The sequence below is a fragment of the Aethalodelphis obliquidens genome, unplaced genomic scaffold, assembly GCF_003676395.1.
Source record: "Aethalodelphis obliquidens isolate GAN/ISIS:26980383/991018 unplaced genomic scaffold, ASM367639v1 scaffold38, whole genome shotgun sequence".
Lineage (NCBI taxonomy): Eukaryota > Metazoa > Chordata > Mammalia > Artiodactyla > Delphinidae > Aethalodelphis > Aethalodelphis obliquidens.
Window position 1 is genome coordinate 8,850,612 of NW_020837982.1, and position 26,331 is coordinate 8,876,942.

General features: G+C 58.0%; 2 protein-coding genes across 6 annotated transcripts in view; one reads left to right on the forward strand and one right to left on the reverse strand.

Annotated features, from left to right (window-relative positions):
• The window catches only part of PITPNM3 (PITPNM family member 3), an 88,335-nt gene extending 68,051 nt beyond the window's left edge, over positions 1-20,284 (forward strand). For 2 of the 3 annotated variants that reach the window (XM_027130782.1, XM_027130783.1), the window contains 10 exons: positions 542-712; positions 1,995-2,189; positions 2,730-2,878; positions 5,637-5,753; positions 8,148-8,264; positions 8,568-8,716; positions 8,998-9,147; positions 12,400-12,583; positions 14,484-14,612; positions 16,133-20,284. In XM_027130782.1, coding sequence (XP_026986583.1) covers positions 542-712; positions 1,995-2,189; positions 2,730-2,878; positions 5,637-5,753; positions 8,148-8,264; positions 8,568-8,716; positions 8,998-9,147; positions 12,400-12,583; positions 14,484-14,612; positions 16,133-16,435 — 1,664 coding nt within the window. In that variant the 3' untranslated portion in view covers positions 16,436-20,284. The remainder of the gene's footprint in view (positions 1-541; positions 713-1,994; positions 2,190-2,729; positions 2,879-5,636; positions 5,754-8,147; positions 8,265-8,567; positions 8,717-8,997; positions 9,148-12,399; positions 12,584-14,483; positions 14,613-16,132) is intronic. The other variant, XM_027130784.1, reaches the window with a different exon arrangement.
• A 170-nt stretch (positions 20,285-20,454) lies between these two features.
• PIMREG (PICALM interacting mitotic regulator) lies at positions 20,455-25,480 on the reverse strand. Of its 3 annotated transcripts, none has more exons than XM_027130786.1 (6): positions 25,352-25,479; positions 24,499-24,827; positions 22,784-23,079; positions 22,172-22,267; positions 21,503-21,552; positions 20,455-21,114 (listed from the first exon to the last, which is right to left on the reverse strand). In XM_027130786.1, the coding sequence occupies exons 1-5, from the start codon at positions 25,401-25,403 to the stop codon at positions 21,519-21,521; spliced, it is 807 nt and encodes a 268-aa protein (XP_026986587.1). In that variant the 5' UTR covers positions 25,404-25,479; the 3' UTR covers positions 20,455-21,114; positions 21,503-21,518. The 3 variants fall into 3 exon arrangements, with proteins under 3 accessions (XP_026986587.1, XP_026986589.1, XP_026986588.1); XM_027130788.1 differs by lacking the exon at positions 25,352-25,479 and adding an exon at positions 24,907-25,311; XM_027130787.1 differs by lacking the exon at positions 20,455-21,114 and having other exon boundaries at positions 21,531-21,640; positions 25,352-25,480.
• Positions 25,481-26,331: the final 851 nt, after the last annotated feature.

Consider the following 26,331-nt stretch of genomic DNA (forward strand, 5'->3'; position numbering starts at 1 on the left):
AGCCTCAGTGGAGACACCTGCTGGTCAATGGGAGAAGTGTTCTGTCGGCTCTGGCAAACTAAGAAGTCTACTTACTACCGGGCCTGGGAATTGAGCGGGCCGAAGGAAGGGCTGCTGATCCTGACTGAAAGATCCTAGGTCCGCTTCATAGTTCAGGTGGCAACTAAGCGACAGCTAGAAGAATTTAAAGGAGTTTGACCAGTGGAAATAGTGGAGGGCATCCTGCTAGGAGGAAGGGCAACTTGAGCAGAAGCGCAGAGAAAGGAAAGGAGCAAGCCTGGCTGGGGAGTCACCGACGTCCACCGTGGCTGTAGTGCTGGGCGCCTACAGCGGTGCTTCTAGGTGGGGCAGGTTGGCAAGGCATTGAAGGCCAAGCTGAACCTGATGGCTTTGATCCTGTCGGTAGCAGGGAGCCATGGCAGGTTCTTGAGCAGAGGAATAGGTTACTCAAAGCTGCAGTCAAGGGAGCATCCTAGGGCCAAGGGAGCAGGTGCTCAAGGGACTTCCCCCATGTATCCTCCCACTTCCCACCCCCACCCAGGTTTCCAGGTACGTCCTGCCTGCAGTCAGGTCTACAGCTTTTTCCACTGCGCAGACCCCTCTGCCTCCCGGCTTGAACCACTGCTGGAGCCCAAGTTCCACCTGGTGTCGCCCGTCAGCGTGCCCCGCTACCAGAGGTTCCCGCTGGGTGACGGACAGTCCCTCCTCCTTGGTAGGCCCTCAGGAGTATAATAAGAGTGTGCTGAGCCGGAGGCTGGGCCCCAGCTAGGAGGTACCCCAGGGCCACCCTCTCTGGTCCAGCCCCTCCAAGCTAGTCAGCTGTCAGAGTGACTAGACTCACCTGAACAAGGACTATGTGCTCTGTGCGGGGGGGACAGGAAGACAGCTGACTCACCTGCCTTCCGAGCAGCCCACCTGTGTGAGCACCTGTTCTGCAGGAGGCATCTTTGGGCTCTGCCCCGTGACCAGCTCCCATGGCCGGGACCAGCATAATACTTGAGTTGTCAGACCTGATTGTAAGTCCGGGGATCCATGCTGAGTGCCATGCCTAGAGCCCAGCCTGGACTCTGGAGGGGCAGGGCACGGAGTGGGGCACCCTGGAGGGCTTCATGGAAGAGGGGGCCTTCAACCAAGGCATCGGACAGGTGGAGAAGAGCTGGAGGATGGGGGTTGGAGAGATCTTCTGGGTGGAGGGAACATCAGGAGCAAGGGCAGGTGGGTTGGGGGGGCGTGGCCTCCAGGGCTTAAGTGGGGTGAGCCAGGCTGGACTGGGGTGAGGCCAAGGGGAGGCCTCTACTGGACAGTCAGGGGCTTGGAGATCAGAGCCTTGTCTCCGTACCACAGTTCAGGAAGTTTAGCCAAGCCAGTTCAGAGATTTGGGCCAGATTGGGGGCGGGGGCTGCTGTGCACGTGGCTCATTCAGGATTAAAATCCAATTGACCCCCCCTTGCCCCATTTCAATGGAAACTTAATTTCCTAAGTCCTCTTTTGTCAGGAGCTTCCGTAGATAGAAGGGGCTCTAAAACCTTCCCACATCTCAAAATGTCACTCTCTGCTCAGGGCATCCCCCTGCCCCCAGGGGGCGCCCTCGCTCCCAGGATGGAGGCCCCATTCATTGCCGAGCTCAGCCACAGCCCTCTGTGGCTCAGGGAGGAGTCTGGTACAAGAGCACGTGGTAACGTGCCACCTGTGACCTCAGCTGGTGCTTTGGGGGCAGTGTCCCAGACGCGCCCTCGGCCGCTCTACTGGGGCTGGATGTGATGATTGGGACCCTGACTCGTGCCTGCGTAACCCATGGCTTGGCGGAGGTGAAATCTGACTGCATACTACGGTGAGGGGGTCCGTCAGGCTCTGGGGTAAGAGGTGCGGGCTGCCCGCTGGGCAGGTGAGGGAGCAGGCCGGGCTCAGCCTCCCGCCCAGCACGGGGCTGGCGCACACGGGCAGCTTCATCTGAGGCCCACCACTCGGCCTTGACTGTGAAATTCCCCCTCCAGCTGACGCCCTGCACAGCCACAGCTCCCTCTTCCTGGAGGGCAACTCCCGGGGCAGCCCGCCGCTTCTGGAGGCCCCGGCCTCACCCCCTCATGCCCCGAGGTCCCAGCGCCCAGGGCGGAGGATAAGCCAGGGCAGCTCCCACAGTGAGAGCTCGGAGTCCTCGGACAGCCTGGCCGCCATGGGCACCTCCCGCAGTGAGTGAGGGTCTCCCGGGCCCTGCCTGGATTCGCGGGAGAGGGAACCCTCCTCCGGGTGGCCGCTGGCCCCCTGCCAGGGCTGCCGAGGGCAGGGGAGGAGGGGACAAGGGAATCCAGACCGAGCTCTGACCTCAGAGAGAACTGTGACCTCTGACCCTGGACAGGGGCCCTGACCTCTGACCGTGGACTGAGCCGTGACCTTGCCAGGCCTCGACTTAATCCCAACGTTCAGTTTTCCCCCTGGGAGTCCCTGTGACCAACAGCCCTGGGATGAGACTGTGCACGTCTCCGTGGGTCAGGCCCCCATTCTGGGGACCAGTTTGCAGCACGCGCCCTGGGGGAGGGGTGGGTACGCGAGGGGGCTGGGGGGTCGTTGAAGGCAGAGGAGAGCTCATTCTGAGCCGAGCGCTCTGGCCCCAAACTTGGGCCCCGAGTGGCACATCCACCCCTGGATCCGGGCCCCGGGGTCCCACGCTGCCCCTTGGGTCAAAGCCCCGGGCAGGCCGCTCTGACCTTGCCCCCCTCTTGGCCCCGCAGTCACAGCCAAGTGGTGGGGCAGCAAGCGCATCGACTACGCCCTGTACTGCCCCGACGTCCTCACCGCCTTCCCCACCGTGGCCCTGCCCCACCTCTTCCACGCCAGCTACTGGGAGTCCACGGACGTGGTGGCCTTCATCCTGAGACAGGTACTGCCGCCCCTTCTTGGGAGGGCCCGTCCTTCTGGGGAGAAGAGGCTGACCTTGCGGGCCACGCTGGACACTGGGAAGGCACTGGAGCGCGGCGAGTCGGGGGGTGACCTGGACAGACAACGGTTTTCCTGAGGAACGCTGGCTTCTGGCCAATGGCGTGGTACTTTCTAGAAAATTAAATAGACACCACGTAGGAGAATGTACCTATGGTGCAACTTGGAGACTGGAGTCATCATGGCTGTTCCCCTGTGGGTCTCAAGGTCCTCGTCTCTAAAATAGGTGGAGAGAGAGGCCAGTGACTGAGGGAGAGCCTGGGGGTGGGTAGAGGCTGGCAGGTGAGGGTCAGAGCACATGCACCCTCCACAGCCAAGGTCAGAGGGGGATTTTATACTGGGTCTGATGAGAAGCCACTGCGGAGTTTTGAGTAAGGGAGAGAGATTGATATTTTAGAAGGAAGTCCTGTGGCTGCTGCTTGGAGGGCAGGAGAGCAAGCGTGGGATCCCAACCTTGAGGTGGCGGCTTGGGCTAGGAAGCTGGTGGCAGAGGTGCCGAGGGGCTGCCGGGTTTGAGGTGTGGTGACAGGACCTGCTGACATTCGGGCTGCGAGGGAAGGGGGGGGGTCCCACGAATCCTGGTTTCCACTCGATTAACTCTGGTGACACCATGCCCTAGGGCTGGGGAAGAGCCGGGCTGGGCGGGAGGGGATACTGAGTCTTGGGTCTGGACCTGGGAAGATGAGACGCCTGTTAGATGTTGGGAGGGAAGGTGAGTGGAGAGTCTGGGGCTTAGCTGGCTTGGAGATAAAAATGTGGCGTCATCAGAGCTTGGATGGCATTTAAAGCCAGTGATGGGTTGCCCTGCTTCTCACACCAGTGCCCATGTGTGAGTTTTTTCCCCACAGCAGGCAAGTCTCTGACCTCAGCTGGGTGTCCTACAATTTCACTCAGTTTTGACATTATCTATCTAGAGATAGGGTCAGATCCCGCAGGTTAAGGGCTCAGCCCTACAACTGCCCGCCCCTCCCCCATCAGATGTCAATCTTCAGGTCGTCACCTGGGTTTCCCTCTTTTTTTTTTTAAACATCATGAAAATTTTTTTCTTTATTTTTTTCGGCTGCGTCGGGTCTTAGTTGGCGCACATGAGATCTTCATTGAGGCATGTGGGTCCTTTCGTTGCAGCGCGTGGGCTCTCCGTTGCAGCGCGTGGGCTTCTCTCTAGTTGTGGCATGCAGGTTTTTCTCTCTCTAGTTGTGACGCGCGGGCTCTGTAGTTTGCGGCACGCGGGCTCTCTTGTTGAGGCGTGTGAGCTCAGTAGTTGTGGCGCGTGGGTTTTAGTTGCCCCGCAGCATGTGGGATCTTAGTTCCCCGACCGGGGATTGAACCCACGTCCCCTGCATTGGAAGGTGGATTCTCTACCACTGGACCACCAGGGAAGTCCCTCACCTGGGTTTTCTGACTCACAGGCTATAGAATGGAGGTTCCAAAGATCCTCTCCTTGGATTCAGTTAATTTGCTAGAGTGGCTCACAGAACTCAGTTTATATACTAGATTACTGGTTAATCATAAAAGGATTTTATAAAAAGGAACAGCCAGATGGAAGAGATGCAAAGGGCAGGGTATGGGGAAAGGGGTTGGAGCTTCCATGCCCTCTCTAGGGCACCACTGTCCCCAAATTCCCATGTGTTCACCAACCTGGAAGATCTCCAAACCCCATCCTTTTGGGTTTTTGTGGAGGCTTCATTACATAGACATGATGGATTAAATCACTGGCCATCTGTGATTGAACTCCAACCTCCAGCCCCTCTCCCCTGTCCCGAGGTGGTGATGTGGGGCTGGGGCGGGACTGAAAGTTCCAACCCTCTGATCACAAGGTTGGTTCTCCTGGCAACCAGCCCCATCCTTAGATGCGGTTCAAGTCACCTCATTAACATAACGAAAGACACCTTTGTCCCTCTCACTTAGGAAGTTGCAAGGATTTGAGAAGCTTTGTGCCAGAAATTGGACAAAGACCAAATATCTACTTCTTCTTATAAATCCCAACATCACAGATACCGAGGGAGTTACTGTAGACGGAGAAGTTCAGGGAGGAGTCCTGGAGCGGATAGACGGGAGGGGGCCGCTGCGTTGGGCAGGATGGAGGCCACGGGGCCTTGGCAAGAATGGCTTCAGGGGAGACGCAGGATCAGAAGCCTGCCTGGAGTGAGGGAGGGGAGAAGGCAGGGGGGAGTGGAGACAGTGCAGGGCGAGTCTTCTGCGGACTTTTGCTGTCAGGGAGAGCAGGAACATGTCATGGTTGTTGAGAGGGGTCCTAGGGAGAGGCACTGTGACGGCATATTTAGATGCTAAGGAGAATGATCCAGTAGTGAGGGACTAGCCATTGATGTAGGGTTGAGAGGGGAGCTGGCTCCATTATGTTCTTGAGGAGGTGGGTGGGGCTGGGTGGGACCAGGTCACCCACCGTAATGGGGGAAGGCAGAGAATGGGTACAGACGCAGGTGGCTGCTAGGTTTGGGTGTCGAGAGCAGAGGCTGGTCCAGGCCAAAGCATTTGAGAGACAGTTGTCTGGCCCCAGCTGTCAGGACAGGTGGGCAGAGGGGTAGGTGCTGGGGGCTCCCGGCCTCCTGAGGGTCCCAGGCTGGGAGGTGGGGAGGCCTGGGGGAGGGCCTGACGGGCCGCAAGCTGGAGGGCCCTGACACCATGGGGAGGAGGGAGAGGGGCCCAGATGGCCTGACCCGGAGTCCTGCTGGGCTCATCAGGTGATGCGCTACGAGAGCGTGAACGTCAAGGAGAGCGCTGGCTTGGACCCCGCGGCACTGAGCCCCACCAACCCCCGCGAGAAGTGGCTTCGTAAGAGGACCCAGGTCAAGCTGCGGGTATGTGCTTGTTGGAGGTGCCTACGGGTTGAGGCTGTGGTCTCGGGGAGGTGGGGCTGCCCCCGGGGGCTGGGGCATCCACACGGCGGGGAAGGGCTTTGGTTCGCTCCTCAGATCTCCGTGCTCATACATGCTGGGATTCAGGCTTAGACGAGGCCCCCAGGGCTGCAGTGGAGGGGGAGGGGGGATTGGTGAGATGGGGAGCTGGCTGCCCGTGACCTGGCTCCACAGGAACACCACGGGTGGGGCTCCAGGGCGCTGGGGATGGTGAGGAGATGCCAGTTGTGGAGCAATTGCTATATGCCAGGCCTCTGTAGACGTACCCAGGGGTCCGAAAGAGTCTTGCACACAACCACGGGGCTCACAGCCCGGTGTGGCGTTTGCCATCATATAGAGGGAGGCACAGATTAGGAAGAAAATGAAGAGAAGGATTGTCAGGGCAGGCCGTGTGGCACTTCCCTGAAGAAGCATCATCTCTGTAAGGTATTGACGTATGAATAGGAGTTCAGTAGGCATACATTCATTTACTCAGCAAACGACGGTCAATACCCACTGTGTCCCAGACCCTTTGCCAGGCAGTGGGGCACAGGGATTTACAAGCACAGCCACTGTTGTGGTGGGCACTTCCAGTCCTGTGGGAACATCAGACATGGACCCCAAGAACAGTCCTAAATGGTACAAGGTGATCAGTGATCCATGAATCAACTCTTTTTTTGGTAAACATATTTGTTGAGCTATAACCACATTTTATACAATTCACCCACTCAAAGTGTGCAATTCAATGTATCTTAGTATATTCACGATGTGTGCAACCATCATCATGGTTAATTTTAGATCATTTCCATCACCTCCAAAAGAAACCCCTTACCCTTTAGCTACCACTCCGCTCCCCCAGCCCCCTACTGCCACCCCTAACCTTAAGCGGCCACTCATCTACTTTCTGTCTCTATAGATTTGCCTATTCTGGACATTGCATATAATGGAATCATACCATAGGTGGTTCCTTGTGTCTGGCTTCTTTCACTGAGCACCTTTTTCAAGGTTCATCCGCGTTGTGGTTTGTGTCAGTACTTAATTCCTTTTTATGGCATCTTTCCATGTGTTTATTTCCATGAATGAGCTCTTCCCTTATCGGTTTTCTTGTCAGCAGGCCTGCATCTCCCACTTGACTGAGGGTTTCCGGGTCAGGGTCCATGACTGGTTCCTCTCTGCATCCCCAGAGCCCAGCTCTGGGACCAGTGCAGATGAGGTGCCTACAGATGTTTGTTGATTTGAATTGAAATACCATGGAATTGAGAGGAGGCAGAGACCATCTCTGGGGAGTCCACCAGTGCTTCTTGGAGAGGACGAAGTTGAGTCAGGTCTTAGTGGATGGGCTGGAAGAAGGAGGCAGGGGACCAGGGATGCCATAGAAAGTGGGGGGACCAGTGTGAGCAAAGGCCCAGAGGCCTCTGCAGAGCCTGACCTGAAAGAACCAGTGGGGCTTCGAAGGGCAGCAGCAGGAGATGGGACTGAAAAGATTGCCCAGCAAAGTTTTGATGCCAGGCTCAGGATTTGTACTTCATCCCGAGGGCCCCAGGGGTTAAAAGATCTGTGCTTTATAAAGACGGTCGATCTGCCACGGGGAATGTTTTTGAGTAAGAGGGCTCCTTTAAGATGCTACTAGCAGAGCCCAGGGGAGAGGTACCTGGGTGTGGGAAAAGACACAGATGTGGGTGGTTCTGTAAAGATGGAGTGGTTTGGGTCTTGAAGCCAGGCTGGGAGTGGTGGGCAGCTGGGGCCAATGTAGGGCTACGGAATGAATTGAAACCAGACGTGAAGAAGGATGGGGATGCTGGGATAGTTACAGACAAGTGACGCGACGTCCAGCATTGCTCCAGAATGATCTGGAGCGGGGTGGGGGCATCCAGCCAGGGAAGAGCAGAGCCAGGATGGCCGCGACTGGTTTCCGGCCACACGAGACTTCCTATGCTGTTTTCTCTACTCTTGACGTTTAAATCGCCCACAAAGCAAAGACAGATGGTAAACGGCTACTGGACGTGAGCCGTGATGAGGAAGGAGGAAGTGAAGGTGACCCTCAGTTTCCAGCCTGGGGATCTGGAAGGATGCCAGGCTCTGAGGACTGGTTGTTACCTCCGGGCCATGTGGAGAAATCACGAGCGGAGGATGCTGGGCTGCAGGAGCCCAGGGCTCCTTGGAGACCACGTGAGGGTCTAAGGGTCTGTTTCCCTCGTGGATTCCATGGGGACACATCTCGGAAGCTCTAACGAGGTTAATAGGAAGGAAGGCAATATCCGGCGGGTGTGCATCCCTCCAGCTGATCCTGTGGCTGACGTAAGGAAAAAGCCAGGTCAAGTCCCCTTGCAGAAGCTGAGCTGGTTTCTGTCCTTCCAGAATGTCACCGCCAACCACCGGGCCAACGACGTGATTGCTGCCGAAGACGGCCCCCAGGTCCTGGTGGGGCGGTTCATGTACGGGCCCCTCGACATGGTGGCCCTGACCGGGGAGAAGGTACAGAGGCTGGGCCATCCCCTCCTGGGTACCACGTGGCATGTGCGGTGAGGGCTGCGGAAGGCCTGGCTGCACGAGGTGGGAGATGCTCACGCAGGTCAGGGAGGGAGAGCGGGAGTGAGGGATGGACCGGGTGCCTCGGAGAAGCTGGTGTGGCTGCAGTAGAGAGAGGAAAGGGGTGGGAGCCAGGAGCTAGCGTCGGACGGGACCCCAAGCCCTGCTGCCTTGGCAGAGAAGCGCTCCCAAGCCCAGCCCCAGCGCCCCAGCCTTCAGCGGTTCCCCTGGGCCCCTCACTGCCTGCAGGTGGACATCCTGGTGATGGCAGAGCCTTCCTCCGGCCGCTGGGTGCACTTGGACACGGAGATCACGAACAGCAGCGGCCGGATCATGTACAGCGTGCCGCGGCCCCGGCGCCTGGGGCTCGGCGTCTACCCTGTGAAGATGGTCGTCAGGTAAGACCCAGGCGACACTCTCACGGTGCTTTCACCCGGTTCCATGGCCCTGCCAGCCAGGCCTGTCCAGAAGATGGGGGCCTCGAGGTACTGTCTTCAGGACCCTGTCCTTGTCTGCAGGGAGAGAGGAAAATGGGATGCGGTCGCAGCTGTAGCATCAGGAGATGCCGCCCAGGTTCTCTCTCAACCTGGCCCTGACTGAGCTCCGACCCCGGCTGTGGGCTGACCTTGGCCTCAGGCTGACACCTGACCTTGAGCGCACGGCTGGCCATACCTTTCAGGGGCGACCAGACCTGCGCGATGAGCTGCCTCACAGTGCTGCCCCGGGGCATGGAGTGCGTGGTCTTCAGCATCGACGGCTCCTTCGCGGCCAGCGTGTCCATCATGGGAAGCGACCCCAAGGTCCGGCCAGGGGCAGTGGACGTTGTCCGGTGAGTGCACCCTCCCTGCAGGGGATGTGTCCCCCCGGGGCAGGGGCCAGCAGCCCTGGGGGATGTGGGCCAGGAGCCGGGAGTCCTGGCTTCACCTCCAGCAGTAATTTACTGAGGCCCTTGAGAATCTCGGATGCCCTCCCTCCCTCCCTCTCTATCTTCCTCCCTCTGTTTATTCTAACACTGTCTGAGCATTCTGTGCAGTGAATCAGGCCTGGTCTCTTGCATTCAGATCCCAGTCAGGATAAAATTGGTGTGTTCTGATTACCGGTTGCCGTGGAGCAAATGCTCCGTACTTAGCAACTGAAGATCGTACTTTATTATTCTATCACATCATTGACTGGCTTCTGCTGGGAGTTTCTCCAGCAATGGCAGTCAGGTGGCGGTCCAGGCGGGGGGTCATCTGAGGGCTCCACTGGGCTGGAGGTTCAAGATGTTCAGGATGGATGATGAGCTCATGTGTCTTGTTCCTCGGCTGGGGCGCCTCTTTCTCTCTCTCCATGTGGCTGTTCCATGTGACCAGCCAGGTGGTCTCAGACCAGCCAGACTTTATACCTGGTGGCTGACTTCCACCATGGTGACCGGCCTCCTCTGGTTCCTAGAGACCCAGCTGGAAGCTACAAGCGTTCTTAGGACCCAGCCTCGGAATTCAGTGGCCTTTCCACTACGTTCTATTGGTTATAAGTGAGGCGCAGGATCGAACCAGATTCAAGGGGAAGGGACCACATAAAGGTGTGAATACTGGGACATGTGGCTCACTGGGAGGCCATCTTTCAAGACTAGCTAACACAGTGCTAATCGAGAGATTGCAGCTATTACAGCTGATTGGAGAAAGCAGAGCAGACTTCCTGGGGCAGGTGACATTTGAGGCAACTCCTGAAGGACGGATATATATATATATATATATATATATATATATATATATATATATTGCAGTCCATGCCATTGTACAAATATTAGCACATGCAGAAAGACAAAAAGAAGAAAATACAAAACTCTTTTTTTTTGCGGTATGCGGGCCTCTCACTGTTGTGGCCTCTCCTGTCTCGGAGCACAGGCTCTGGACGCGCAGGCTCAGCGGCCATGGCTCACGGGCCCAGCCGCTCCACGGCATGTGGGATCTTCCCAGACCGGGGCACGAACCCCTGTCCCCTGCATCGGCAGGCGGACTCTCAACCACTGCGCCAGCAGGGAAGCCCACAAAACTGGTTTTGATAGGCCAAGAAGGTGACAGGGAAGAACAGAGCATGTGTGGGGAAGAGGTGGGGCAAGTTTAGGGCCATTGGATGTTGGGGGCCAGATTGGGACAGGGCAGGAGGTGCGGCAGGAAGCACAGCTTCCTAGGGCTATTGTACTGCGGAGAGAGGCGCAAACAGATTTTGCCACTAGAAAAGCAAAAGAGGTACCACTTTAGTCTCTCCCTCTCTCCCTCCACTCTTTTCTGAGGCTGGCTCTGGGCCAGGCTCTAGGCTGGGCACTGATGCAGAAAGACATCCTAGTTAGAGGAAATTCACAGTCCAGTGGAGAAAACAAGTCATGGGCATGAGAAACTGTACTCCAGGACTCCAAGGGATCAGAACACCAAGAGTGGGACCGATCCCGGGTCCTGGGAGTTCTTGGGGACTGGGTCAGGGGACTGCCCTGCACCACCCCAGCAGCAGTGGTCACTCTGGGGAGAGAAAACTAGTCTGGCTCAAGGACTCCTACGAGACTGCTCACCTCAAGATGCCCACTGGCCTTGTGGAAACAGGCCCTGGACCTGCTCATTTCAGGGGTCGACCTTCTCCTTATAAGCCTGCGTCCTTTATTCCCATTATATCTTCTCCAAGCCCCTCCCAAGTCAGTGTCCCCCTCCCACACCTGGGAAGGGGAGGCTGTGGTCCTTCCTCTCTGGGGGGCAGTCCATCTGGTGCTCTCATCTCTTCACATGGGCTCCTGGGGCCGCTGCGGTGCTCTCCAAACCTTGCTAAGCATCAGAAGCTGCTTTCTATAATCACAGATCACTGGGTACCCTGTCAGAATTAACCAGAACTCTGGAGGTGACACCTGAGCCTGTGCATTCTTACAAAACCTCCCCAAATCTCTCAGAGCATCTTCCAGGTTTGGAAACCCCCAATCTATGGTGGCCAGTCAGTGGCTAGCGCCACAAAAGCCTGCAATCAGGCCTGGGCTCATCTGACATCTTACAGACAGGATTCCATGTCAGCGGAGAGCACTTGCCCACTGTGAGAGCACAGAGAAGAGAGAGGCAGATCCTGCTTGGAAAGCAGGGAAGGCTTCCTGGAGGAGGTGGCCTTGAAAGATGGGGGGATGGGAACATAAGGAGATGGAGCACAAAGCCTCTCTAGGGCAGGGGTCTGCAGCAGAAGAGCACAGGGCTTGTCTGGGGCAGCAAAGCAGCTCCGTGTGGCTGGGGAGCTGCCATGCTCAAGGGCAGAGTGTGGGGGACCACCAGTGCAGGGGGGCCTTGCGACCTCAGGGCACCGGGGAGCCAGGAATGGCTTTAGGCAAAGGAATAGTGGGGTTAGATGTGCAATTTACAGAAATCACCATGGAAACAGTACCAAGGATAACAATAAACTCACTGCCAGGCTTGTTTGGGATGAATGTATTTCATCCTTCAGAAAACCCTAGGTGGTAATTGTTGTTATTAGCCCCATTTTACAGAAGGGGAAACTGAAATCCTGGGGGCGTTAAGTAACCTGCTCGAAGTTGCACGGCCCAGGTTGGATTGCAATTGGGGGCACTGGAGGGAAAGGGGCCTCCCAGGAGGGTTTTGTAGTGGCCCAGGAGAGCGATGGGTCCTGAGCTAAGGCTAAGAAGTGGAGTTAAACTGAGAGGATGGAGTGAAGATCCTGCCGGGTAGAATCAAAGGCTCCTTGATTGGAGGAGGAAGGACGGGAGACCGAAGGAAAGGGAGGGATCAAAGGCGCTTCTCTCTGGCTCCAGAAGCTTGAGTGATGGTGGTGCATCACAGAGAAGGGGACCCAAGCAGAGGGGCCGGGAGTGGGGGGATCATTTGTGCTGTGGGCATGTGGTTGGTGCCTGTGGGCCATCCGGGGGAGATGGCCAGGACTCACGGGGCTCAATTGGGGATGCGGACTTCAGGGTGCCCCCTTGTTTTCCCCTAGTGCTCCTGGGAACAGCCCCTCCGGCTTCTTGGGGCAGGGGGAAGTGGGGAGTGGGGCAGGCTGCCGGGCAGGGGGTGGCCCACGCAGGGCGGGGCTGGACCCTGCAATGCCGTCTCGCCAGGCACTGGCAGGACCTGGGCTACATGATCCTCTACATCACGGGGCGGCCGGACATGCAGAAGCAGCGGGTGGTGTCGTGGCTGTCCCAGCACAACTTCCCACAGGGCATGATCTTCTTCTCGGACGGGCTGGTGCACGACCCGCTGCGGCAGAAGGCCATCTTCCTGCGCAACCTCATGCAGGAGGTGAGTGTCCCGGCTGGGCAGGGCTTCCTCCACCGCCCTCCCCATCACCCCTCCCCTCCTCCCTCAACCCGGGGTGGGGGGGCCTCCTCCTTTACCCCACATCCTCCGATTGTCCAAGCGGATGCCCAGTTTGCAAAGCACATTCACATGCACCTCATGGGTCCTTTTACTGCCCAGCGAGGTGTGTCTTATTATCCCTACAGGCAAGTGAGAAAGGTGAGGCTTAGGGATGTGCCCAGGATCTCAGAGTCACCCTTTCATCCTTTATCTTCTGACCCGAAAGCCTAAACTCTTGTCTCTGCATCTAGTTACACCTTCAGCAGACACTGAAGTGCCTAGTGTGTTCCCTCCCCTGTCCTGGGCGTTGGGGATGCACAGAGGCAAACAGAACTCGGGATGTCCTAGAGCTGTGATTTTCACTGCGTGCCCCGTGGCACAGGGTTCCCCGGGACCTCATTAGACATGCAGAGTCTCTGGCCCCCCTTGGAGACCTACTGAATCTGAAACTCTGGGAAGGGGGCCCGGCAATCTGTATTTTAACAAGCCCACCAGGGGATTCTGATGCTTACAAAATTTTGAGAACTGCCGATCTAGAGCCGGGGTTGACAAATCATGGCCCAGGGGCTGAATCCGGCCCATGGTTTTTATATGACTTGTGAGCTAAGAATGGTTTTAATTCTCTTACATGGTCGGGGGAAAAAAATCAAAAGAAGAATAAGGTTTCATGACATGTGAAAATTATATGAAACTCACATTTCCATGTCCATAAACAAAGTATTACTGGAACACAGCCGTGCTCATTTGCTTACGGGCTGTTCATGGCTGCTTTTCAGCTACAATGGAATAGTTGAGTAGTTGCAACAGAGTGCAAAGCCTAAAATATTTAGTATCTGGTCTTTCACCAAAAGAGTCTGCCAATCCCTGATCTACAGGAAGAAAAACATGGAAATTGACAGTTAACCGGTGGGTGACTAGAAAAGACCCTTTGGGAAAACAGAGGAGAAAGGACCTAGCTTTGTCTGGAGAGGCCAGGGAAGGCTTCTAGGCGGTGGCAACTTCTGAGCTGAGTCTTGAAGCATGAGTATGAGTTTGTCCTGTGACCAGAGAAACAGCATGTGCAAAGGCACTGAGGTAGGAAAGAGCCTGGGATGTTCTCAGAGCTGCAGGTATTCAGGATGGGGGTATGTGCTGGATCCGATTCAGGTCCAGTGGGAGCTGAGGTCCCAGAAGTGATCAGGGGCCTGGGCTGGGCAGGCCGTGAAAACCTTAGAAACTGGGCAAGACAGTGAACTCTCTGCTGAGGGTAATGGTGAGCCATGGAAAAGCTTCAGGCAGGGGAGTGGCAGTGTCTAATTTGGGTAGAAAGATCGTTTTGGCAGCTGTATGGAGAACAGATTGGCGGGAGAAACGAGGGGCAGGGAGGCCAGTTGGGAGGCTGTTGCCCAAGTAAGAGACAGAAGACCAGAATCCAGGTGGTAGTCGTGGAATGGAGAGAAAGGCACGGACAGGCAGGAGAACCAGAGGGCAGAATTGGCAGGACAGAACTGGCCTCCAGTCCTGGCCCTGGATTGTGTCAACTTGGCACTCAATTTCCTGTCCACAGAGGAGCACTTGGCCCCACTGTTCGTAACCTACGGGTCATGTTCCTCACGTGGGGTCAGCAAATGGTGGGGCTGTGATTCACAGGTGGAGCCCATATCAGGCTTTCGGTGCAGAGGGTGGGGCGGGAGGGGAGGCCACTGCAGGGGGTGGTTCCTGATGCAGGGTGGTCCCATGACTTGGAGTCTATCAGTGTGCAGATAAAGGGTCCCCCAGCAGTGCTCCCTGGGGGGACATCTAGGAGTCCTCTGTGGGGATGCGCTGGGCCCCCTCTCCCTCCATCAGCTGCCCTGTGTTTCAGTGCTTCATCAAAATCAGTGCGGCCTACGGCTCCACGAAGGACATCTCCGTCTACAGTGTGCTAGGCCTGCCACCCTCCCAGATCTTCATTGTGGGCCGGCCCACCAAGAAGTATCAAACCCAGTGCCAGGTGAGTAGAGGTGGGGCTGGGGGCTGGGGGGTGAGGGGGGTGGAACCAACAAAAGGGGAGAGGGGAGGAGGAGGTTTATTCCATTGTTTGCTCTCCAGTCATTTGTTCTTTCCTTCCTTCCTTCCTTCCTTCTTTCCTTCCTTCCTTCCACAAACACGACTGGGTGCCTGCTTTGGGCCAGGCCCTGCGCTGGGTGCAGGGGAGATCCACGGTGGAATCGGATGTCATGTCATCCAGTCTAGTGGGGGAGATGGAAAAATTAGCAGACGATGACAGTGCAGTGTGGCAGGAGCCATAATGAATGACAGGGAGCACAGAGAACTGTGGGGTCCCAGAGAGGAGCAGCTAAGCCGGACTCAGGGACAAGGTTGTTTTCTGGGAGTTTGAAGGAATTATCCAGGAAGGGCCTGAGGTTGGAGGAGCCTTTGTGACAGAGGCAGCAGCAAAAGCCACGGTCAGGAGACAGCAGAGCACGTGTGTATTATGGGAACTGCAAGTGACTCAGCTTGTCTGAGTGTGATGTGGGAGGGAAGGGGAGAGGGGGCTGGAGCAGCGGGTCCTGGACTGCCTGTGTGTCTTGCCAAGCTGGGACTCTATGGCTCTGGAGTGAGTTTGTGATGAGTTTGTGATTCAGAGAGGTCCGTCAGGCTGCAGGTGGAAGGCGGATCAGAGGAAGGGGAGAGGGGAGGGAAGGAGTGGCAGAGCGGTGGCAGGGCAGAGAAGGCCAAGGGCCTGAGAGGCGCTTCTGAGGCAGGATGGATTGGATTTGGTAACGAAGGGATCAGATGCAAGAGTCGAGAGAAAGGGAAAGTCAAAGATGACGCCCGGTTTCTGACCTGGGTGACCAGGTAGGTGGTCCCATTACTGGGGTTGAAAAGCAGGCGACTGAATGGAAGGCGATGATCTCTTTGGGCCACGTTGAGTGGGAGGTGCCTGAAAGTGACCGGCAGGTGGAGGGGCAGAGATGGTGGGACCTCAGAGTGGGGACCGTTAGAGCAGGGCTTCTCAACTCTAAGGTGCGCACAGGTCACCTGGAGACCTCGCTTAAACGCAGATTCAGATTCCCAGGCCTGGGCTGGGGCCTGACATCCTGCCCGTCAAGGGTCCAGGTCGTGCTGCTGCTGCTGTGATCCACGGCCCACACTTTGAGCAGCAAAGGCTCTGAGGACCTAGGGAGAGAGATGGGCAAGAAGGGCAGCTGCGGGGGCCAGAAAATAACGAGGTTCCATGCGGCAGAAGCTGGAGGAGGGGAGAGAGAGACTTACCTTTGGGGGATTTTAGTGAAAGTGACAAGGATGGGAGCTTCACCCCATCAGGAATCCAGGGAACTCTGGCGTGACCCGGGGGTACAGACAGAAGCGCTCAGTTGCCCAAAGCTGGGCAGGGAGCATTAACCGGTCATGAGCTCCTCAGGTCCTGGAGCAGCTGGGTGTTCCGGGGAGAGGGCGATGTTGGGGTGTGGGGAAGGGCAGGACCACGGCCCGCCTGCCCCTCTGGCCTGACGCCTGTCCCCTCCGCAGTTCCTGAGCGAGGGCTACGCCGCGCACTTGGCCGCGCTGGAGGCCGGCCACCGCTCGCGCCCCAAGAAGAACAGCTCGCGTATGATTCTGCGCAAGGGCAGCTTCGGCCTCCACGCACAGCCCGAGTTCCTGCGGAAGCGCAACCACCTGCGCCGGACCATGTCGGTGCAGCAGCCTGACCCGCCCGCCAACCCCAAGCCCGAGCGGGCCCAGAGCCAGCCCGAGTCTGACAAGGACCACGAGCGGCCCCTGCCCGCGCTCAGCTGGGCGCGCGGGCCCCCCAAGTTCGAGTCGGTGCCCTGAGGGCCAGGCTGCGCGCAGAGCAGGGGGGCCCCAGCGGGCTGCCTTCTCCCCGGCAGACACAGGCCTTTTCCTGCTTTTTCCCTCCCGTGTCTGTCCAGCAGTGTCCGACCAGCGAGGGGGGCAGGACCCTGCCTGGCCTCGGGGGGCTCCCTGGGCTGCGAAGGGGTGAGATCCCGGGGTCTCAGTGCGGTCGCTGCTGCCCCATCATGCCTGTAGCGCAAGCCCCAGCTAGGGTGGATGTTTGTGTAATCCCGGGGGCAGGCCTGCCTGGAGCCGGAGGGTTTGACAAAGTCGACCATCTTCCTGAGTTCCTGAGGCTTCCACAGTGATGCTAAGCAGGCCCTAACGGGAGCAACCCCCAGACCAGGGACCAAATGCCGCTGGCAGGTACAGCTTCCTGGCTGCCTGCTGGAGGGTCGAGTGGCATTTGTGCCTGCCCTCCGTGTGGCGTCCCGGGTCACCATCTTGGGCCTGGCTCTCCTGTGGCAAAGTGGCCACGTTCTGGGAGCGAGAGGATGTCCCCTGGACTCATCCTCTGTTTGAGTCGTTTGCCCACGGCCCTTGGGGGGCGGGGTCTGGTGCTGACGGTCTGTCCTCCTGCAGCTGTCCATTGTCCCCTTTCTTGTCTCCTCACCTTTCTCCCGTGGCCCTTGAGGACAGTTATGCCTCTTCCCGGAGTCCTGCCTGGTGCCCTCCCTTGTGAGGCTGTGGCCCCGGTTCTGGCCTAGCCGGGCTGGCTGTGAGCCTTGAGCCTGTTGCTTGCCCTCTCTGGGCCCTGCCTTCCTTCTGTAACTGGAGGGGTCTCCCGAGCTGAGATTGGTGGGAGTTTTTGACTCCTAGGTTGTCCTGCACTTCTGCCTTCTGAGGCTTTTCAGGCCTAAGAGCCCCTCAGAGCCCCTCAGAGTGCCCAGTGATCTATACCTTCCTTGCAGACTAAGAGAGGGGCTGGGGCAGGGGGTGGGCAGGAGGGAGCCACCGTTGCCCCACCACTTCAAAGGAAGCCCCTCTGGGGGGTCGCTGGGAAGGGGTCCCTGCTCCATAGAGAGGTTTGCTTTGCACTGAGGTCCAAACCTGGTGTCCCAGGGACAGAGACATTCCCCAAAGGGCACTGGTCGGGCTCCCCCTCCCCAGCTCTGCTCAGAGTGATTTCTCCCTTTGGCTCCTGGAAGGCGTAACAGCTGAGGTCCCAGAGCTGCGGGGGTTCATGTAATTTTGGCTCAAACTGTTGTGTTCTCTTCCCTTCCCCCTGCCACTCAGCTTGGTTTGGTGCCCGTAACCTCCTCTTGGGTCATCCCCTGAGGTTGGCAGGGCTTGGCTCTCCTGGGGCCCCTCAGATTCTGCCCAGGCCTTCCTCCTCCTGAGCCCCTGGCCCAGGCGTTGGTCTCCTGCACTTCCCCTGCTCCCTGGCCCAGACCCACACCTGCTGTGTTGGGCTACCCGGGCTGCCTCTGAGCCCTTCGGGCCGTCACTGAGGCTGATCCAGCTCTTGCAGCCGAGGCTCTGGGTCACGGGCCAGGCTGCCCAGGCCCAGATGTCTGTATACCCAGCAGGCACCTGTGTCAGCTCAGTGTCGCTTCTGCTGTCTACCTCTTGCAGGTCCCATGTGGCCAGTGTCCTCCCCAGTGGCGGCTGCTGGTGGGGGCTGCTGGCACTGCTGTTGTGAATCACCTGGTAAACTGGACGCGCCGCTGGGGCTGGACGGCTCCGGGCTCCCAGCCCCCACCCCTGCTCTCCACTGGAACTCTGTCTTCTCCAGCCTGCCAGCTCCCGTTCCACTTCCAGCGCCGCCTCTGCGCCCAGGCCCAGAGCTGCTGGCAAGTCTGCTGGGGAGGGGTGATCACTCCCAGCTTCCTCTATGGTCCTGCCTCCTGGCGGTTCGCAGCGGGCCCATCCCGCCTTTAACATTTCATCCTTCTTGGCTGTCCATCGAGCAGCAGCTCGTCAACTCCAGTCCTTCCCCTCCTTTCCAAAGCAGACGCTGCGTTACACTCGGGCGGAGTTGGTCTGCTTCTCTGAAATTCCATCTCCTTTTTGCAGAAGCCACTGATGTGTGGCTCTCAAGTGATGAAATGATTAGCGTGAGATACTTCTCCCCCAGTTAGAGTCCCTCTGCCCTTTTTTCTGAGAACCCCAGGCTGGGAGCAAGAGAGAGCAGGGACCCTGAGGAGTTTGGAGTCCGCGGGAGCAGGGTTCTGTGCTTGTGGGGATTGGAGCCGGGACGTGGGCCCCAGCAGTAGGGCCCGCACCCCTTCCCTTCTGGAGCTCCGGTTTGGGGCTCTGACAAAGTGCATCTCAGATGCTGAAGGTGTACAGTGAGATGTGGTGAACACAGCGTTCTGGGAGCTTCGGTGGGTGTGTGTGAATGTGTGTACTTGGAGCCCTGTATAGTGATCAGATTCGACTTGTTTCAGTACTGCTTTCACAGCAACTCTGTAACCAACGTGCACTTTCTCTGCTAGTGGTTTGTTTGATCTTGTCCTTCCAGTTAAGTTGGAGAAAAACAAAGAAGCAACTTGTGTCGTTCTCCGGAGGGGGTGCCACTGCCTCTCCTGGAGTACTTCTGTGACCCCCAGTCTGGCTGTTTTCTAGAGAATCCTTCCAGCTCCGTGTGCCTGCTCCCCAGGAGCTGGAAAACATCTTCCCGCCTGACCAAAGCTCCTTGTTCCTTGCGTGGCATGTTTGTTCTTCCTAGTTTGGGGTGGGGGGGCGGCTGTCCCGACAGAGGGCCTGCCTGCAGCCTCCCCTGCCTTCGCCCTGTTGGGGGTTCAGGGTGCATCTGTAGCCAGGGCCTGCTCTTCCGGCCTCGGCAACTCCTCTCTTAGGCTCCGCAACAGATACATTAAAAAAAAAAAAAAGTAAGACTCTTTCATGCATTTGGATAAAGGGCCCTCCAGTCTGGGTGCTGGGCCACAGAAAACCAACGTATTTGGACCCCAGGATTCCAGACATTACTGGGGTGGGGTGGGGTGGGCTCCCTGAAAGAGGGGAAGCTGGAACTCATGGGTTTTAAACCGTACTTTGACGGCTTTGGAGCTCAGACCCGCGCCCTGGAAGTGCCCTGCCGACAAAACGGGGCGCCGATTGTTAAATGAAAGGCGGACCCCGAGGCAGGTGGGAATGGGTCCCGAGGTGGCGCCGGATTTGTGGGGGACACTCGCCCACCCAGCCCAGGTGCAGCCCTGCCCGGGAGGGGCGCCCTGCCTGCGGAGCCTCAGCTTGACCCCGCCTTAAATAACCAACGTTCCTGCCGAATCCCCGGGGGTTTGGGTGCCCAGTGCTCTGGAAACCTATTCTCTTTGGCTCAGCCAAAAGAAACCCCCCCCCCCCCCCCCCCCCCCCCCCCAAGTAGGGTTAAGTCCAAGCAGCGAGGCCTGGCCTGGGTCCTTGTCTCCTTGCTGAGAAATCAACAGGGTGGATGGGAAAAAAAGAATCAGGAATTTGACCGCCACCCTCACAGGCACAAGGAGAGGCAGGTGACACCAGGAGGGGTGGGACGGTAGGGTGGCTTGCTCGTCGGGACTCCCACCCCCAGACCCTGCTGTCCTTTTCTATTTGTCTCCTCGGCGGTGGCAGCCGGTCTGACCTTGTCCGTCTGACTGTTCCTAAGTATGTAACTCTCAGTATTATTTGTGGTGGACGGTTCTGTGGTGAAAAAGGTTTAATCTATTTCTCATGGCTGCCTTGTACAAAATCCGTTAGAAAAGAAAATGTAAAATACCAGATTTCTAACAAGACAAAAACAGCATTACAGAGTTAAAAGATTTTTACAACTGGTCTTGATTTTGATGTGAGCTGGTTTTTAACTCTCAAATGTTGTCACTTAAATAAAAACCTTATTTGCCTTTAAAACGTGCTTTGCTCTGAACTAAGCCGAGAGACCCTTCCCGTTGCTCACGTTCCGCCTGAGCTGGGGGCAGGCTGGCTTGGAGTCGGGGTGGAGGAGGGCGACAAAGCCGGGCCCTAGACCACAGACCTGTTGTTCAGAGCGGCGCAGGGGGTAGGGTGACAACGAAGAGATGTCAGATACAGAGAGTCTTTATTATGAAAAAGCAGTGTTGTCTAGGAAACTCCTACACTGGTTTCTTTCGAATAAAATGACAAAGCAGATTTCTTAAATAATTTACAAAGGGCAGAGATTGCTATTGAACAGGGCTACCTCTCCCTGTACTCCCACGGTGGGTGCCCTGTGCTGAGAATGTAAGTAGGTGTCTGTGGACTCAGGGTCTTGGGGCCTGGAACTCTCTCCCATCCCTTCTTCCGGGGCTCTGCTGTGGGCAACAGGGCTAGAATCTGGGTTCCCAAGAGCCCCTGCGCTGGTGACACAGGAGATGACTCTTTGCAGACCCTACTCCTGGGTACGCAGCTCAGAGCTCTCAGATATTACCTTGTGCTTTCACTGCACTTTACAAGTGAAGCAACTGTAAAGCTCACGTGTGGGATGAGTTTCTAAGCCCCAAAGGGGAGTAGAATGAGCAGCCCCCCCGTCTCTCCGAGGTCTCCCCGAGTCACTCGCAGACTGCGGCAAGTGGTCACTGGCGGGCGGGGAAGTGGCTGGAGCAGAAGGGCAGAGACCCCCAGCAGCCTCCACCTGGGCCCTTGTTAGTCCGGTCCCTGTTTGCCGCGGCCCAGGGGCACTGCCAGCTCCTGGGTCCTCCAGGAACTCCCGGGAGGCGCGGACCCTGGGTGTGAGGGCATGGTGGTCAGCTATGGCTTGCTTCCTGCAAGACAGAGCTCCCTTCATGCCCCTCACAGTGCTGAAGCCAGGGGAGGTGGGGACACCATAGACTGCCCCCCCGAAATGAGGTGCTAGAAGGTGGCTGCGGCTGCCTGGGGCCCCGGTATGCTCTGCTCCATCACTGATGGGCCCAGTGAGGTCAGGAGCTCCGGCTCTGAGCAGCTCAGAAGACTCGCACCTTCCTGCTCTGTGGGGCCCATCGGCTCTGTGGCTTTTTCCAGAAAAGACTCAGTTCTTTAACATGCCTCCAAGTATGTCTACGGGCTCGTGCAAGAGGAGGAGGTGGGGGAGGGGGAAGACACAGAGAAAGATGCATAGGAGGAGGGCATTACCTGAAGGATGCTGTCCTCAGTCATGAATGAGAGAAACAGTCATGTCGCCACTAGAGGTGGGAAAGCAGGAGGGACAGATGCGGCTGGGTGCCGCAGGCTTTGAGGGACCCTCCCCGCCTGAGCTAGACAAGAGCAGACCTGGCAACGTGGCGGGGACATGGCCCACTCAGCATGTAGTCAGAGCCGGCAGGGCCCCGCCTCAGAGGCCGTCACAGCCACGTACAAACGGCCCCCAGTTAGGGCAGCTCCAGGCCCAGGCCCTGCCCCCGGGACGCTGTTCTAAGCAGACAGACCAGGCATTTCACAGCAGCCAGGATGCTTTCCCCAGTTCCGTGGGCGGGCAGGGCCGAGAGGAGCCACGGGGAGTGGCAGAGGAAGGGCGGGTCTTTCAGGAACCAGGGACCCGGCCACATGTGATGGACAAATGTGGGGGACCAAGGCCCAGGGGGCCACATACATGCAGGGTATGTCCTTAACCACCACCCCAATCTAGGTCTTTCATCAAGGAGGAGACCGAGGCATGTTGCAGAGGAGACAGAGGCTCAGATAGGGAGAGGGACGACCAGGGTCACACAGCAGGGCAGAGCCAGAGCCCGCCTAAAAAATGGTGGCTGGCTCAAGGCGGACCCCCCCGGCCATGGCCCTCTGAAGCACGGTATGCCAGCTTACCTCTCCTCGGCTATGATGGCCTCATCCAGCTCTTGGGACAGCTTCTGGAGATGCTGGATGCCTGCCCCCACGGGCTCTAGGTCACTGTCAGACTCGCTGAACGGAAGGAAAAGCCACACATATCAGTCATTAGTCGGAAACCTGTGACAGGAGCCCTTCCCATCCAGCACCGGGCCTGGTGTATGGGCTCAGATGACCCACACGGGCTGGGAACGTGTCACCGTAGACTCCCATTCCAGGAAGTGACATCAGAGCAGCTTGGAGCAGATGGCACAGAAAAGCTGGATCAAGGCCCACAAGGTCAAGGGCAGGTGATCTTGTAGACAGGTGAGCCTCAGCCCTCCAGATGGCTTCAAAACTTGCTTTTGGGCTCCCCAGGAGGCTTGGGTGACTGTGCTACTCCCAGAGTTAAGCTCGCCTCTTCCTTTGGCAGATGGGGAAACTAAGACCCTGAAGGACCTCCCCAGATCCCCCACCAGCAGGGCGCAGAGCTGGGCCAGGTCACGGATGTGACTCCGCTCAGGGTGTCCCTGGCTCCAGGTAGCCCCGGGAGGGGCTCAGCAGCCCCCAGGGCCCAGCTAGTGTTTGCGGGGCAGGCACTACTGCACGCACCTGGGGGAGCAGAGGGGCTCTGCTGAGGAGTAGGGGCTCCGGAAGGCAGCCTCCCTCCTGGACCGCCGCCGAGGGTGGGCATGCGGGCCCATCTGGGTGGAGAGGCGGCGATTCGCCCTCTCCCGGGGCTCCAGGGTTGAGCGGGCATGGGCGGCCACTGATAGCCGGGTGCTCCTGTGGCTCGGGCTGCGAGCTGGGGGGCCACTGCCCTTCTGTGCCCCCCTCTTCCTCCTCCTGGCTTTCACCTGGGTTTCCACCAGCCACTTGGTGCCGCTTTGGCAGGACTCCTGGATTCTCTGTGACAGGTACACGGAAAGGTCAGCACGGACAAGCCAAGAGTGAGCTACCCCAGAGTCCCCAGGCCATACCCCCAACATTTCGGCCCACCAGCTGGTCCTACAAATCCAGGCAGCTTTTACTCTCAAGGTGAGGGTTGCAGATGAGTCCATGTGGAATGGGTCCACGGCAAGGACCCAGCTCAGGGCCCCCGGGGATGAGCGCGTGGCCAGCAGCAGAACCACGCTGGCTCATGGAGTCTACATTTGGTCTAAGTCCAAACCCTCTTTCGGGACAGACTGACCCAGCCTCAAAGGGGAGGCCCAGAGGAGAGCAGGCCTACCCACAGGATACTGTGCAATAATTTCTCTGCCGGCTTCTGGTCTCCCTCACTCTAATCTACCGTCCACATTGCTGCACAGAGATCCTTCTCAGGGACTGACATTTGGCTCAGAGACTTCTCCTCAGAGGGTCCAGAAATGCTTCCCTCTCCCAAACCTTCAGATTCCCACTCAGCAAGGAGATGCCCTGCCCACCCCCAGGTCTCTCCTTGGAGGCCTGTCCACTCTCACAGCTCCTGTCCTTCCTAGGTGACACCTCCCCACACCTCCAGCTCTAGGTTTGGAGACACAGCCACTTGGGAGGCCCACGGACCTGTCAGCCCCAGCACACGTGGCCTCTTCCTGCCCACACCTCTCATCTGATACCAAATCCTCTCAAAGCTATCTTCTGAGCAGTTCTTGAAGTTGCTCACTCCTCTGCAAGGCCAGACCCCCAGACCCCCTCAGAGGCGAATCTTCTTCTAACCCCCTTTTCATCAAGTAGCTAAAGAACAAGTTCTAATATGCTAATCGGACCCAATTCCCACCATGTTGCAAATTCTTCCCACTGGTTCCCAGGGCTCCCAGTTGCCCTTGGGAGCATCTAAACATGTTCGGCGCACCGAGCCCCTCTCACGTCCCACGCTGCGCTCTGTCCTCCGGCCATACATAGACTAAGTTCCTGCCAGTTCTCTTCAGCATCTTGCCCTCCCTCAGCCCTGGGTCTGGACTATTTCACCTGCCTTGTACACTCCTCATACTTCCCCCTTTTCCTGGGCGAATTCCACGGAATCACCTCCTCCGGGAAGCCTTCACTGACTAAGCTGCTTTTTGGTGTTCCCCCACCATTAGCCCCTTGAATGCAATTTCCTATCACAATACAGCTCTATCATCTTGTCTTATGAGGCTCTGTTTCCTCACAACACTGCTTTCATTCACTCATTCAGCTATCTGTTGAGCACCTGCTACGTGCCAGCAATTATTCGGAGTGCTGGGGACACAGCAATGAACAAATCAAAGGCCCTGTCTTCACAGAGTCTGTATTCTTGGGGGCTCCTCGGGGGCAGCTATTATCCAGCATCAAGAAGGCCCTCCGTACCTGGACATGTTCGATATTACCTGGGACACGGCACCCAAGGCGTTCTTAGCTGAGCGAGCTGCAGCCTGGAGGCCCTGCTGTCCTGGCTGTGGGGTTTCCAGGGGCTTCCAGGAGGGGCCCGCCCTGAGGTTGAGGCTGACTGCTCTCAGGGGCAGCCTCCTTTGGAACTGTCTGCACAGGGAGTCCAGGGCCCCGCTGGAGGTGTCTGGGTGGCCAACTGCAGGCTGTAGGGCCTCGCTCTCCTCCAGCTGCCCCTGGTTCTGTAGGGACCTCCGACGCATGGAGGCCCCCACGGCCGGCCACCGAGAAGCCATCTGCCCGGCCGAGAGTCTGTTCTGCCCAGCAGACCCTGGAGAGGAGATCAAAGGGAGGTCAGCAAGGCATCCCCCCACTGTCCCATTCCCAGGCTTCAAAGACACCCTGACTACCGGGGGAAGAGATGCGATGGGGGCCCGTGGGGTGGGGCACTTGGAAACTGTCGGTGCAGGAAGGAGGATGCTTCCTGGAAGAGGGGTCAGCGAGGACCAGAAGAGGGTAGAGGCTGAACAAGCCCGGTCAGCAATGTGTCCCGTGCTGCTAGTGTCTGAAACAAGCTGTCTTTTCATCCCAGCCTCTTTTCCGTTATCTGCCTCAGGCGGAGAGGGAGGCAGTCAGGACTGGCCGGCCGCCACCGAGCCTCAGCACTTGGTCCAGGGCAGGACCAGCGGCTCTTTCACGGGTTCGCCCTGACCCAACGCGCTCTGGCGGGCTGACCAGACACCCCAATGTCCATCCGGCTATACCCAGAAGCCCCACATGTGTCCGTCCTAACGGGAGGTCCCCCCTCCCGTCCCTTCTTAACAGAGGCCCTACCACGCCCCGGCCCGCACTCACCCAACAGCGCCCAACGCTCACCAGACGCCGAGCACAGCTGCTCCTCACCCATCCAGAGGATTTGAAACACCGCGCGGATCCGCCCCCTGGCCCTGTCCTCACACCTGATTGGCTCCGTCCCTGCCTCGCTGCCTCGTCGGGGATCCGATTGGCCCCTGCGCCCGCGGCTGTGAATCTTGCTCTCGGATTGGCCCTGCCGTCCCCATTCATTCCTCTGTGTGTCTGGCGGGCCGGGAGCTGCGCGTTGAGGCCTCTTTGTATTCTCGGGTCCCGCCCGCTCAGCCTGCGGAATCCTTCCCCCGCGCCGGCTCAGCCCCGGCGCCACCTCCTGAAGCTCGGCCCCCCGGTCGCTGGGCTCCCTCCTTAAGTACAAAGTGTTCTGGCTGGTCTGACCGGGCGGGGCGGAGGCGGGGTCCCGAGCTCCTAGGGGCCCCTCCCATCCTGCTTGGAGGTCTCAGTGGTTTTGTCAGAAAGAGCCTGGGCTGGGGGAGCTCGGAGCCTTGGGTTCCTGTGGAAGTTTTGTTTCAAACTTCCATCGTGACCCTGTGCCTTCCTGAGACTGACCCTCTGTCCCCCAAACTTGCCACCCGCGTTGACCCCCAGGAAAGTCCATCCTGGAAGAGGGGACAGATTGGGTGCACCTCCCCTCCTCCTCCAAGTACGCTCCCCGCCCCCCCCCCCGCCCCGTCCCCTCTATCCAGCTGAGTGCCTCCCTCCCTCCCTCCCTTTAGCATCCAAACTAAAAAATCCACCATTTAGAAAGCCCCGTCCCCCCTCCACCTCAAGGCAGCACTGGCCATGTTCCCCCTTCCGTTTCCTTGCTGCCGTCCTCACCTAAAACCCTCCACCCCCCCACCCCGAGTTTCGACTGATGGGCACCTTGAAGCTCAGTCCTTAACCCCATTCTTCACCTCTGGGTGATCTCACCCACACCCTTGCGAAGGGACCCTCCCCATGGGAGGAGAACGATTAATACGAGG

Coding starts and splice junctions, on each gene's coding strand:
- PIMREG (XM_027130786.1), bottom strand. CDS start 25,403: ATGGGTGAGGAGCAGCTGTGCTCGGCGTCTGGTGAGCGTTGGGCGCTG. Junction 23,080..24,498: donor CCTTGGGTGCCGTGTCCCAG/GTAATATCGAAC, acceptor TACCTGTCACAG/AGAATCCAGGAGTCCTGCCA. Junction 22,268..22,783: donor GAGCCCCTCTGCTCCCCCAG/GTGCGTGCAGTA, acceptor CCTTCCGTTCAG/CGAGTCTGACAGTGACCTAG.